The sequence below is a fragment of the Melanaphis sacchari genome, unplaced genomic scaffold, assembly GCF_002803265.2.
Source record: "Melanaphis sacchari strain LSU unplaced genomic scaffold, SCAv2.0 Contig20_pilon_pilon, whole genome shotgun sequence".
NCBI lineage: Eukaryota > Metazoa > Arthropoda > Insecta > Hemiptera > Aphididae > Melanaphis > Melanaphis sacchari.
Window position 1 is genome coordinate 6,627,139 of NW_020271042.1, and position 16,067 is coordinate 6,643,205.

The 16,067-nt window shown below is 33.9% G+C and overlaps 1 protein-coding gene across 2 annotated transcripts in view; it reads right to left on the reverse strand.

Annotated features, from left to right (window-relative positions):
• LOC112593733 (3-phosphoinositide-dependent protein kinase 1) overlaps positions 1-16,067 on the reverse strand; it is a 178,265-nt gene that overhangs the window by 10,567 nt on the left and 151,631 nt on the right. The window contains exon 1 of one of the 2 annotated variants that reach the window (XM_025338249.1): positions 1,303-1,925. The exons of the other annotated variant lie outside the window; for it this stretch is intronic. Coding sequence (XP_025194034.1) covers positions 1,303-1,488 — 186 coding nt within the window. The 5' untranslated portion in view covers positions 1,489-1,925. Of the gene's footprint in view, positions 1-1,302; positions 1,926-16,067 lie in introns of those variants that run through there. 2 annotated transcript variants of the gene reach the window in all.

Here is a 16,067-nt window from a genome sequence, read left to right on the forward strand (position 1 = left end):
AACGTTCATCCCCGCCACAGAGACGCACAGTGTCGTATGACGATGATTCGCAACGTAAAACGCGAAACCTCTCTCCGTCTGTTGTACGCATAATAATATCTAATAATATCTCTCTCGGTCGTAGACACAACACGACCCATTTTTACCGCGAAATCGTTCCGCCGGAGGAGGCACGACGGGCCGCCAGACGGCTCCGCCGTTATTTCGTAATGATAATGGCACTATTATTATTATTATTATTATTATTGTTATTATTTGCTATTATTCGCGATCTCCGCAAATATTCATGATATGGAGAGGAAAAATAAAAAATAATTTTAGGGAAAAAAAGCGTAGACACCCTTCGACTGTTCGCAATAATAAACGTAACGAAGGTATGTAAATCGGAGGGCGAAGAAAAACACCGAGACAGACGTAGATACAATAAAGTATAATATTATGTTATGTCGGCAAAGTGAAAAAAAAATAGCGGTGGTCGCGTTTCTCGTTCCTTCGGTATGTGGGTCATTGTCCACGGTTTTAGCGGTGGCGGTACACACGCATGCACGCGCGCCGATCGTTATTTACTATTATTATTATTATTATTAGAATATTACACAACGCGCATTCCTCGCACGTTGTTGCACGAGACGCTTGCGGTTACGGGTCCCGTCGGAGCATGGGTTTTCGGTATCCAGTCATACACGAGGCATAAGTTTAAGCGTACGACACGGACGCGAATTTTTCACAATCGATAAACTACCCACCCGCAAGACCGATGGGATGGAAGACACGCGGACGCGGGGAACTCGTAAGAGGGCCAGTAGGTCAAGCCACATCCCTCCGGAACAAACGAATCGACAAAGGTTTTATTGAATTTTTTTTCCTCTCAGACTCACGAATTTGATCGAAAAGAATACGGAAAGAATAAATAAACAATCGATATCGGGACGACTCGGACACATTCCTGCGATCCTGGGGGTGAACAGACCGGCTAGACAGCATCCGGTAATGTTTATATACGTCACAAGCCATGGTGTGACGTAATGATAAGCGCAAAGGGTTACGTTCGATGACGGAGTGTAGGCGAAAGCGCGGGCGTTGCACGCAAGCGCTTTGACGGGCTGTCGTCAAGGGTACCGCGCGATCTGACCATCGGATTTCAGAGGGCGGCAAACCAGGGAGGAAAACATGGAAATTCATGCGGGGCGTGAGAAAATTTAACCACGCTGTAAGTGGGCACACGTGCGCGCCCGGGGAGTAGCGAAAAACGATTTTGGGTGGAAATTTTTTTAAATATAATTTGTCATCTTGCCCACATACCTTATTGGCGGCTTTTTTCGATATCTTCTCTTTGCGCCCGATACGAAATACCCTGGCCAATGTTTGTGCAAACTGCACTGGACGAGACCGGACGATGACTGCTGTAGCTGAAGTCTGTTTCTTCGTCTGCTGGTGTAAATGATGATGGTGATGGGTTAGATGATAGGTGGAAGTCTTGGTATCCATTACGCGGTACACGACGTGGGTGGAGAGCGGCAAAACGGACTCAGCGACGACGGCGTCTCACCATGGCGTGACGACGTAATTCTCACAATGATGACTTGATTTTTACACGGTGTAAGTTAAGGCGGTAGTTTTTTTTATTTTTTTTATCCCTTATTGCTATCAGTGTATAATACACGAATTTCAATAAAAATAAAAAAAATAAACTGAGGATATGTGAAAATTACAAAATAAATAACCGATCAGTTATATAAACACGGGGTTGATATTCGCAAGACCTGTGTGTGCGAACTGGAATTTATAATAATAATATTATAATATAATTATTATTATTATTATAGTTGCGAAGATTAATAAAATGATAAATTTGTCTAGACACGGAACTTCACTAAATTCAAACTAGCGCGAACGGTGGTGTTCGAATACTAACTGGTGTAGACTGCCGTCTGCCGGTGGTCGCCTCCGATCGAGCTCAACGCACTCTCGACGGCGGCATAGTCGAAGGCTATTTAGGGGGGAGGTGGTGGGGGAGGGGCAAAAGTCCCCCACCGCCGCGGCGGCGCGTACGGACCTGGCCGCATTATACATATGTACACACGCGCCGACGCGCGGGGCGCGTTTGCCACCATCGCCGACCGTGTGGATCCTCCGTTCAAAGTACCCGCCAAAACGGTTATTCTCTTTTGTACGACACGCATTCCGATCTATCCGTACAGTTTCTATTAATTGCTGTTTTGTTTCTTTTCTTTTTTTACGATTTTTCACTTCTCCGTATTTCTTGGTTTCACGTAATTTTCCTTTTTTATTCCTGCGTCGTCCATCTCGCTTACGGGTAAACGGAAACGAATCGGAAGTCGTCACCGTTCCCGAAGCACACTAGGTCGTTCGATATTATAATACGTTATAACGCGAGAGGTGAAAAAAATTATTTTTCTTCTAAAGTTTCACAGAAATCGAGGGCGGGATTAACCAACACGATATATGAATGAAAAATTCCACGAGAATCGTACATAGTATAGTTTTAAAAGACAATTCCATGCGTGCACCGCTTCTTTCCCACCACATCGATAAGCTGCCGAGTGAAATTTATGAATGTCAGACGCAATTCTTCATTTTCAGCACACGTTTTATTTATCTATATACATTCTGCCTTCTCGTCGTACCTTCGCGTGCCTTATTAAGTTATAACGTTATCCAAAACTCACCGGATATCGTTCCAAACAATTTTTGACTATAGTAATACCGGAAAACGGAAATGTGATACCCGTATCAAACGTATCGCGATACAATAATAATAACATAACGAACATTTTAGCTATTAGTTATAAGTTATAACCATTGATAAGGTTTACTTATCAATAGACAATAATAATTAGGAATTTAAGACGTGCCTATAGTAAATATATCAATTATGATACAAACCAATAGGTTATAACATTACAGATAACACGATTATAAACCCGATTCTTTAAATAATATGTCTAATTGAAATGAATTGAATGGTATTTGAAATGAACGAACGTCAGTAACTACATTGAACTATACCTTTAAGATTCAAGAAGGTCGTAAAATATTACAATATTGTGAAAGTACTGGTGGTCGAAGAATACAAACGTCTAACCAAAAGGTTTTTTTTTAAAGAACAGTGATACATGGAAATATAACACAATATATACTATAGGTATACCAATCACTTATATTATACTTGTATAACTATTATTATTATTTTATTGTGATAATGTATGCAGTGTAAGGCTGTTAACAATTAAATAATGTATTATTATCAAACACGTGTTTCCGCTAACCGCCATAAATTTAGAAATCAAAATCATTGTAGGCGGTGTTTAACCGTTTGGACTGTTGAGAGGATACTGTTATTAAATTGTATAATACATAGTTTGTAAGCAGTGTCGTTTGCAAAACGAGATTCGTCGTAAACAAAAACACATTGGCCACTTCTACTAATTGTCGTGTGTATTCGGACTAGTTTTTAAACAGCATGGAGAAATATTATTGTTATTATATTCGTCAGAGAGTTATAACAATATGATTCACGAACACACGCGCTGCCGAAGGTCGTCGTTGCCGACGCCGCCGCCACCACCGCCGCCACCACTGCTACCACCACCTCCGTGACTTGTTGATTTTTGACACAAACGTTTTGGTGATTTTGCAGCCACCACCCGGTGGGACTTTCCGCGAATACAAGTCTCCACGAAAATAATAATATGATGCCGTGGCATACACATGGTTTCCAAAACCAAACGGTCGACCGCCGCCGCATGGGGTGTATACACGACAATATCACACGCCAATCGTGTATAACAGCGGCGCGGTGATCTCCTAAGGTTTCCTCGTCAAACAGTTAATTTCAAACGAAACATGCGGATGCCGTACAGTACAGATACAATAACAATACGATATTACGATGTGTTATACCTATGCTGTAATACGTAAACGCAATAATTGGCAGTCGTTCTAACCCTCGACCGTTCACCCGTCCACCCAACCGCGACAGGATAGAAAATTAAAGCCACCTCCCGACTACCGAAGCCGTCCAATCATCGTTTTAATTAATATTCGCCTAAACGTGGCGTGCCGCCGAAATCTTAAATCGTACCGTTCTGCAGCCCCCCCCCCCCCACCACCCGCCCTATATGATATTCTGTATAATATTGTACTGAGAAAAATTGGTATGACGCGTATTATCGAGTATAGTCGATGCGACGGATATCCGGCGATTTTGTTTTAAAAATTTTGCCATCCGGGGCGGTTTTCCAGCACGAGGCTCCCGCACCACGTGTGTGAGTCACTGGAAACGAGGCGGCGTGCTTGTGCGACGCGGTGGTGTGACTCACAGAGCTATAGGCTGTTGACCTCGGCGGCGGCGGCGCCTGTACACATCACATAACGCGCGTACACGACGTACTATATATTATTATTACTGTACACACACAACACGCATACATATATATATTTTTTTTAAAAACAAAAAACGCATTATATAGGTATTATTAAGACCATGCCACTGTCGCGGGGTGTGTGTATGTGTGTGTGTTTGTGTATTTATGTGTATTGTATATACGCTATATGTCTGCGTCCTGCACGCACGGCACACCGGCCCAGACGGTCCGCCTCGCACACATTCGTGATGTAAAAACGTCGCGACCGCAGACTCTCGTCCATTGTTTCGCATATACGGCGGCGGCGGTGTCCGACTTTCTATGAAGAATTTCCGCTCTTATAACACCGAGGAATGCGAAATAATACCGCCACACTCTCTCTCCCTCCCTCTCTCTCGTTATAACTGTATCTCTCTCGTCGTCGTCTTGTTTCTCTGTGCAAACAGCGGCGCGAACGGACAAGAATGTGCGACGGTGGCGAGTGAATGAAAACGCGCGCGCAGCATTCTATCGCCGTAGTCGTCGTCGTCGTCCCGAAAGGGCACACCCGGCGGCAGCGGCCCGACGGATTTGTAATACGGTACGCATCGCATGTATATATATAGTCGGAGAGGGGTGGCGGAACCTTCTTAGGGTCGTTGCACTCTCGTTCAGAGGGGTTATAATATAGCGTTTCTCTACACACGAATAAAATATATAACGTGTTCTGTACGTGTATGTGTGTATATATAATATTATTATATACGACGGGCCGCCGAGGGAAAGAGTGAAAAGAGGGCGCGCACCCTGTTCACGCGGATCTAATGATAAATGGTCGTCGACTCGGCGGCGGTAATTTCTCGTACCATCTAAGCTGGTCACGTGGGGGATTTCCCAGACCGGGGACACCGGGTTATTGTTGTCGTCACCGTGTGTATATAATCTATAATAATTAATATATTATGCATAACACACCACGCCAATGAGTAATTATATAATAATTATTAATTATTATAAATTTTGTTTTTAGTTTTTTTAAGTCCACCGAGTAATGATTATTGGTTTAATACCACAAATAACCGGTTGCAGTTTTACAATAGGTACGAAGATCTTCGTATGGAAATCAATTTAAACCGTAAATAATTCGCAAAGAAACACAACCGCTATAAATACCGCGATGACCAAACCTATACACCGAAGTATAGACAAATTATTTTTTCTTTTACTCATACACCGATACACAAACATTTGAAACAATCGGAGTCGACATAGGTACATATATTATTTATACATAATATTTTATGAGTTCATTGGCACGAGTCGATGATAAATATTTACGCATTCATACAAAAGCCATGTTAATATATTAATATCTAATGATATTATATCGTTTTACTTAACGAATAGTTCTTACCGCACGTGAACACATCCACGCTGCTTATTTAAACAGCTGTCTATAATAACCTATACCTACTTGATAAATAATTTCACATAATATTACTTTCATCTAAAATATTATCATATACAGAAACGATTTTTGATAAATGGGCAAGCGTTTTATGGGTTATTTTATTAGCCTGACCGACAAAAATCAAATTGTCAATCGCGTATTTAATATTATGCGTTAATTATACTCGTTTATACATTGTAAAATAGAGATTATCTATGCATGTATATTCATCGACGAAACTGTGTTCATACAATTATAGTTGTATGTCATCATGCGGCAATAAAAATGAACGTGTTTTTAAAAAACTACAAATAAATAATTTTCTTTCAAGAGCCCATTTGTATTATTTTTTTCATATATTTTTATAAGTAATAACTAATAACATTTAATTATATTATTAAATTGTTAATAAGTGATAAAACATTTTATCAATAAAAAAATGTATTTATGTATATAATATACGGTTACCTACCTTCCAAAATCCGAAAATCTGTGTAATGTTAATAAACTGGATATTTGAAAAAAAATTATAAAATAGCTAATATTATACCAAAGTAGTACAGTTATACAATAATTGATCGTGTGAACAAATCTAATGGAAAAACCTGACGTTTTGGGGTGCAAATATATATGAAATATGCCTAAACATGTGTAATATATAAAATACTATATTATTTTAAACCACCACTAATTTCTCAAACCAAGTTTACAAAATAGTTGCGGGAGAACACTGAGACGTTCGACAAACATAGATGACTGGCAGACGTATTATGTACAATTATTAAGATATTTATCATAAAATGGTTTCGTGTTGGAAAGAACTAAGAAGGGTACAGAAATAGTTAAAAACCAAATTTCTACCATAACAAGAAGAGAATTTATACTGTGCATTGTCGTTTTTATATTTTCAACTAAACAAATATATTAAAAGCTATTCTTACTTAAATTTAAAAAAGAATATAAACAACATATTTTAAAACAACAAAAACTTTTTTCATATTGATGATATCAAAAAAAATAAAAATGGCATTGCACTGTACAAGTACGATTCTTTTAATGGTGAAAATAAAATTAGCAAATTAGTTCGAGCAGTTCCTTCCGGTGTAAAACTGTTTTCACAAACAATTTATGGACGGTGTAGCGTCTTCTTAATACATAATACACAATGTCTTTTTTTGGTACATTACATTTTTTTCAAAAATGTGTTCTGTGAATTCGAAGCAGCTAACATTAAATTATAAATTATAAGTAATAACTACATTCAATATTGATATTATTTTATCTCCTGCAGAGGAAACGAAATATGTACACACACATTTATGATATATCGTATAATACAAATATATATCAATTAATAAGAGCGTATACAACGGTCGATGACTTTCTAAAAGCTGAACAACAATAGCGTCGTAATGGTGCAGCATGCTGGTATGCAGTGATGGGAGGAAGACGAAAAGCCGTATAATAATATTATATAACGTTGCGACGCATATGGTCGAAAATTGTTCTATTTCTAGAATAGACAAATAAAAAGACTACCGACCTGAAGTTTGAGTTTTGTATTCTTTTTAACTAGTCGTGTTAAGAATGTCACACCACAGTAGCAACAGAAGTAGTAGTGTCAACGACCCCAAACACTATAGTTTAGCGACAATTGCGAGCGGTCGAAACTTGAAAGTTTTAATACACGCATTTCTCACGTCAGTACCCTGTCGTTTTACCACAGAGTAAAGTCCCTAAGATTATTTTTGTGATGTTACGATTATGATGAAGTTTTCACTTTTTAGCAACAATCTATAAAAAGTCTAAAGAAAATATATAGATTCACTTGCAATAAATTTGCAACATTTTATTATAATAATATACTACATAGTACCTACACTATAGGATTTTCTGATGTGCAGTAGCGTATTTAAGAAGGTACCTCTTCACAGAAACAAAAAAATAAAAATAAACCGTGATCATTTAAATAAAAAATGTTTAAGACTTTTTCTTCAAAATAAAAGTATATTGACGATTAAAAATTATTATACCTGATTAAAATTATACGAAATATTAATGAAGTGAATGGTATACATTCTATCCATAAAATAAATATAACTTATCAAATATTGTTAGTAATAGCATACTAAGTAAATCATGGAATATTATTATTTATTAATTATCTATTATGTATTTATAAAAGAACAAATATAATTTCCTGCCGAAATTTCTATCAGATATTTTTCCTGTAGACTATACGTATAAAAACATCTTATATTATATACTAAGGGTGAACAGCAATAAGAGACTTGCGAGCCGCCCAATTTATTAATAAATATGGAAGAGCCTAAATAAGAAAAAAAAGTTCATATTAATGTATGTATATGATTATCATAAATAAAATAATTAGATATCAACTGTAATAAAATGTATAAAATGCGAAAGAATGTAGGATATTAATTAATAATTTAAAAATAAAAATAAATTCTTTGAAAATAATTTTTTTTTGTAATAATAATATTTGTATCTTATGATAAGATGTGAGCAGTATGAGTCTATGATGGGAGCCACAGTTTGGCCATTCCTGTTATATACTATATAATATAATTAACATTAGTATAGTGCATACTTTGATTAGTTCATTAACTATTATTATACTTACAATAATTTGAATAATTACCAATACCAAACGTTTTAATTAGCAATATTAGTGTACGTTTTTGTTACGAATTTCACAGTTCTTATATACAACAACGCCAATATAATATTAAAAACACGTTTCATGTTTTGTCATGGCCAACATGCATTAACTGCCATGGTATAATAATTTATTTATTTGTTTTTTTAATTTTTTGGATTTCGAAAAATAAATCAACATGTTTTCCAATATTTTTATTGTTGTATTACTGTAAAGTCTTTTAAACTAACATGGGGTCACGTGACATCGTATCTAACGTACGAATGTTCGTCGTTATACAATCATAAATTAATTGTGTTGATATCTGTTTTGAGTGTTTATTGACTAAAGTCTATCATCATAATATAATAACAATAATAATATAATGTATAATGTACATATTTTATGCATATATTTTAATGTGTTGTACTATAATATATACTTCAACAATTCTGTTTTATCGATAAAACTCATTTCTCGCAACACTTACTACTAACTACACAATGTATAATAAAATTTATAGAATTCATATAATATAGCGTACATACACACACGCGTGCGGCTCAACGACCAGGACTACTGGAATGCTAAACACGAGGAAAACACGCCGTGGCACACTTAAAAATGTACTCGTCATTGATATACTTCACGATTACTCAATGAACCGACCGCGACGATAAAAAAAATTATCATCGCACAATACGCCATATAAAACATTTATATACGGCATATATACGCCACCAATTATATTGTGTGGGCCCCGCCCGCCCGCTTGCTAACTCGCTCTAGACGTCTTGTGGGCGGTCGCGGGGTGGGAGGGACTGACGAAGAGGGGAGGGCAAATTGGAGTAATTTTCGTACAAGTATTTAGGTACGCGTACGACGTGCGTATAATAATTTATATTAATTCTGTGCAACTCGAACGTCTGGAACGTTTTTTTAACGACACCGTACACAATATAATATTTAAATATTACACATATTAATATATATATATATATATATATTAATTTGAAAGCACCATTAAAGTACCTATTATATACTTACATTATGTGTATATGTATATATATATATATATATTTACATGATATAATATTAAACTTAAAATGACGACATCATATTAATAGCATACGTATTATACAAACGAGGAAATGAAATAACACCTGACTATCTGACTATCTGAGTAATAATAATGCATAATAATATTGTATTGTAAAATGTGTAGTGATTATACACCTATAAGTTAATACATTTATTATATTATAATTACATTATTCTATGTTACCCAATTTATTGTTTAAGATAATTTTGACACGATACCGAAATCAATTGGCCCCAGACAAATCGTTGTAGTTTAAAATTATATTACGTCGAACCAGAACGAAAATAATGACTAGACATTAGTTGTTTGTATATTGTTTTATGTTTTCGGTGACCATCAGTCCATCCGCACTCGTTATTATCACCACTTACCCCGCAACTCATAAAAGGTCGCAAGTAATTTTCAGTTATCGATAATATTTTAATACTCCGCCGATTATATGGTATTTTAAAATGTAATAAACATATAGATTATAGAACATATGATATCGAAATGGTCATTGTAATAACTATATATGTAACCGCGAAAGCAACTCTGGAAAAACATAAATATTACGAGTTAAAACATTGTTAAGACTCTGAGGTTACTGGTCAACAGAATTTAACGGGCAATTCCTAAGAATTGCTAATTGGAACTATTGTCATGATGCACTTGGAGTTTCTCCGTTATGAACATTTTTTGAAAATTAATTCATTTTTAACGATCGTTTTACATTACACCACCACTACCACGGGGACAGAAGCTAATTTAAATTTCACACCATACACTTTTATCGTCTGCATATTTGCAGTCATATTCGACTATTATTCATAAGTATCTAATAATAATAAACATAATAATAATATATACAACACAGTAAATTACTACACATTTAAAATAGATAAAGGAACTCTTTTCAGATAAAAAAGAGCATATAGGATGTGACTTATAAATTATAAGCCTCCTTATTCAAAATGAGCATCCCAAATATAAGTCAATAACAATTTTATTTCCATTAGATGTTATTAATTTATTTAATTTTTTTAATCCAAAGGTTTGTTTAGAATAATTTTTTTCTCTCTTTCAAAATTCAAAATAAATATGAGTGCTACACACTAAGAAACATGGGAGTCTGTATCACAATTTTATTATTGTACTAAAGAATTGTTGGATGTGGCACTAGCAACATCATTGATAATATTTAAACATTACGCATTTTATAGGACAGCATTTTTCATAAATTGTATTCAAATGTGATCGAAAAGCATACTAATCATCAAATACGAGTCCTAAATTCGTTCAGTTTAATTTACTCTTTTTATTCAAGTAACATATATAATCCAACGAATCATTGTACATAAGAAGAAACATCACATCGACTGTAGGTATAAGTCTTTACCAGTAATGGAAGTGTTACATTAAATAAATTAATTTCGCATCTTACTAGCATCGTATTATTATCGTTCAATCTTATCTTACTGAACAAATATTTTCAGTCCGTTATCACATAAGCATATCAACAGTGTCTATAATAAACGCTAATACGCTATTCCCTAAGGTACTATACAAATGGAAAAACTAACATATTCCATACAACGATAGTTGCTAAATAAAATGCCGAAAACAAAGCTATACTCTTTGTTCATAAAAATCCACAGCTTTTAATAAATTTTAATCACACTTACACGACCTAGAATCGTAATATTAAAATTGAGAAGCAAGTATTAACAACAACAAACCTTACCATATCAGGTTTCACTCAAAAATGACTTTGGCCCGTAAAAAATTCAAATTACTCCAAACAAAACCTTCCAACTGCTAACTAAATGTACCATCTTGTATCACAAATTAAACCTTACACACTGAGTTAATAAATGAAAAAACGACATACTTCATTCAAAATGAGATGAGTATAGAACTGGGCGGCTGACTTGTGCGCATGGGCGTGGCTTCAGAAAGAAGCTAGCTTTGACATAAGCGGTTAACGTCATTTGATCATCGCCAACGAAAACTCGTCGCCGCCCAGTACAGATATAATTTTGAATATAGTATTGAAACAGTTATAAACCAAACAACCGTTAATATGATTCTATAAATGACCGCCCAAAAATCCTCACTGATATTATCTAAACCTGTTCATCACAAAATACTTTTTATCTAAAATCCTGGAAGTGTTGTCAATGGCTTCTTTATATCAAGTATTTTTTAATGTTAAATCGTTAAAAAAATATTAACACTTATAATCTCTAATTTGGTACAGTTTAATAGACAAAAAAAAATATAAGTCTACCGAATCAGATGTTGTATGTCGTATAACAATTTTATGTATAAAACAGCAAATCATAGTGATATACTGACATCGATAAGTATGGCGTATTTTCTTTTAAAATTTTTAGTTTTTATAGAAACCCTGTATGAGCTACAATGCTGAGACGTCTTAGAGGCCACATCACGAAGGAACTAAACTAATACAATACTGTACATAATTGTAATGTCTACATATAAGAACTTTTTTGAATATTTTGTTTTAACCGTCACGTGTTATTTGGATTCTTCTGCAATGAATATGTAAACAAATTGGTTTTTATCGAACTTCTATGCTCATACAATGCATAAGCTCATGATAAGATTAGTAAGGAAATGTTTATATTTCAAATATGCAATTTATCAAAAACGATATTATTAAATATTTTTTTTCTCTATTATACCTATTAAAAAAAAAAAAATGTTCAAATGTATAATATGGTAAAATGTGATACCTCGAATAAAAATATGCGGCTATTAAACAGTACTTGCATCGAGGCACTTAACCTAGCCAATGGGTAATGGCCGCCATTGTATTACCTGCACTTAGAGTAGTTGCAAAACTTTATGCATAAATATTATTCAGTTCGTGTTTGGCACCGTATAAGACTCATATAATTTCCTACATGTTTTAATAATACTTGATAGCAGTTAGTACCGCAGAAATAACGCCGCGCTATGCAGTTGTCACAATTCAATAATATATATTACATTATAGTAAGGTACAAAGTCCATCAATATAAATACCGTATATCGCGAACCAAATTCCCGCCTCCTGACGATAAGCTCGTATCCATCCATTAATAACTAGTAACTACACACACTAATATAATAAGTTCTACACCAAACTCATCAAAATCAAACGCTGCACGTGGATATTCCAATGAAAAATGTAAAAAACCTTCAATTATTACAAGAAAAAAAAAAATTAAATATTCGTAGACATTGAAAATCGAAATAGTCACACATAATCTAACTTTCAAACCTGACGACGAATTCAAATCATCCGGAAAATGTCAAAAATTTATGATGCATCAACCAAAAATTCACTTATGATGCCAAATCGTTCCTTATTATTACAGATAACACTTATCCTAACGATTTAGAAATGTTTACTTTCAACAAAAATACGTCATCTGTTACACAAGATGATAGTCAAAACAATCATACAACACAATTCCACCTTTAACTCAATAAAAAATAAACTTTAGCATAAAATATCTAACAGTAACAATAAAAATGCAATATCTACAGGTCTGATTAATAAAAACAAAACCGAATATTATTCAACTGACTCTCTTCCATTTCCGATCCAAAACCTTGTACAACAAAAACAAAAAGCAAGAAACTTAACTTAACTTAATTCCAACGAAAATTGCTATGAAAATCTTAACTTTAAAATAATACAAAGTTCTACAGTTTATCTTCATGAACAACGAAACTATAGAATGGAACAAAACCGACAATTCAGTAAAATGTTCCTGGACAAAAAACTGATAAAGAAAATTCGTTTAAATAAAAACTTGCACAATGATATGGAAGAACGAGCACCCTCTATCCCTTAGTAAGATACAAATCTACGCTCCAAATTAAATCACCAATCTTACTATACACCTTAATTATCCATCCATTCACATACGCTTTTTCATTATGGACATCAGCCTCTCCTACAAAAATAAATAAAACCCAAATCCTCCAAAATAAGTTCCTGAGAATATGTCTTATAGCTTCATAATTTAGAATATATTTCTAATATTCATTAGAAACAAGCAAATCTAAAACGATACTGGAATATCTCTCCTTTAAGTCTAGATAAAAAACTAATTCCAAAATTTTCACACCAACCTTAAAATCATCAAGAGATCACGATTCTATAACATTGAAACCAAATCAAAAAAACGGCTATTAAAACCACGACTTTCACAAAACCTACTCATCAGAAAACGGTGAAAACGATGAATGAAAACTAAAAACACATCACAATTAAAAGTTCTATGTAAAAACTATTCATGAATATTATTACGTATCTGTAATGAATTTATAAAACTTGTAAGAGCATGGATATATTCATTTATTTTAATTAAATTAAATTCAAAAAATACATAACTTATATAATTAAGCTATGGTGCATTTAGAGGGTAACCGAGCAAGTAAATGTAAACACAGTTATTTTGGTATAGGTATTTTATTATATTACGCAATACAATATTTGTATCACGATAATATCAGAATAAATTAAAAATCTAAGAAGTCGCTCAGCTACATAGTAGGTACCTATATTTCAAGTGGCACCTCTTGTTATAGAGTAGGTTACTTTAATGGATAAACATTTGAATTTGATGATAAATCAATGCATACGAAAAATAATTCTGAGCAGAAACAATGTGTCAGCCTCTATTTAAAAAAATATTTTAATAAATATTTATGTATATTATAATATTTCAATTAATTTAATATGCTATAGGTAATTATTATTATAATAGAGCTATAGTTTAAAACCCGTTCGGCATTAGACATAAAATAATATGGGAAATACAAGAACTTGAACAATCATATTTTTCCTTTATAAAGTAATCAGTACAAAATTAAATTTATATCGAATAATATACACTGGTTCTCGTTAATGTGCAATCGTGTGAATAGAATATGAGTCATTCGAAATACGGAAAAGTCTAAAATTGTAGTAAATATTATGTTTTTTTTTCAGATAAAAGTATTTTTATTATCCACTATAAACATGAAACAGTGTATTATTTTGAAGACAAAAATATGGTTTATGATTCTCGGTATACCGCTACTACTTTGACGACGGGTATTCCAAAACATTATTCTGACGTGCACTGACGTAATCTAATTGAAAATAAAAAAAAAGCTAACACTTCTCGGAAAACGATTTCTAAAAAGCGAAAAAAATTCACAGCCGTGAAAACTTTTAACGTTTTTCTCGTTAAAAACCTAATGTACACACTGCAGCAACGCCGCTCGCAAACACAACCATAAAATGTAATGGTAATATAACGGCGTCCTTGGTCAACATGCAGGCTATGCAGCAACTAGATACAGGGAGAGCATAAGTGTAAATTTTCCTCAATAATAGTCCTTGTAATTCCTAATATTATTACATTATTATTTATTTCGGGATGACGTGGAAAACATCACGGCTCACTCTGTATAGAGTGACATATTTACATTACATTATTTTAATTTTCTTTTGTGCATAGCGTTATATATAACAGAGATAGGGTCGTGTCGAGTTACTTAGGAACATATTTTGCTGTATCGTGTGATTCGACCAATTAGAGAAGAGATTTTACTATTTTAGTAATTTTTTAATAGTTAAGCTATTAAGATTATTGTGAATCATACAGATTCCAATAATTTACATAACTTCGTAATGACCGTTAGCATGCAATAAACATTTAAATCATGAAAATATGTTTCCAATATAAAAACTTTTGAGTCTTATTAAACATGCTAATAAGAAAAACTGAAAAATAAAATTCTTTAAATTAATCGCGCTAGTCAAAATTCTTAAACACGGGAAGTTTATTTTGGTCGAATTTTTAAAGTCGAAAGATAAAATCAGTGTAGCAAAAGGTGTTAACGCATTTAAAAGCCAGTGTCCCAACTTCATTTGCTAAAACCATAGTTTTATGTGTGAGAGAATATTTGTTTTTTTTTGTTTTTTTATTCGTCAGAATAATAATGGCGATGTGCATCACATATACGTGTCAAACTCGTACTAAGCTGGAATTTCGATCGTAAATAGTATTTAAAAATACATTTCAGGCGAATCAAGGTTGAGTATATATGGTACGTCACGCACTACAATGATTTATGTTGTTATTTTAAGATTTATAGAGTTCGCTCGCCGAGTGCGAATACGCGCGATCCGAGCGTCCGCGACGTGAATAACGAAACGGTACCCTATATTTTCGACGAAGTTCGATGAAATAATCACTTCTCCACCTCTTTTACCCACTAATCTATTCAAGTGTTCTTGGATATCTAGACTATCAGTCGACGGTTTTCGTCGTTGTTGTTTATCTCAAAGACTGCTTACATCATCCATTTTTCGTCATTATAATATGATATATTATATAATATTGTAAGTACCTAACTATAAAATTGGGCAAAACTCAACTCAACTATAATCATTTGTTGAAAGATTAAATTTATTTATTTATTGTAAAATCGTTTTAAATA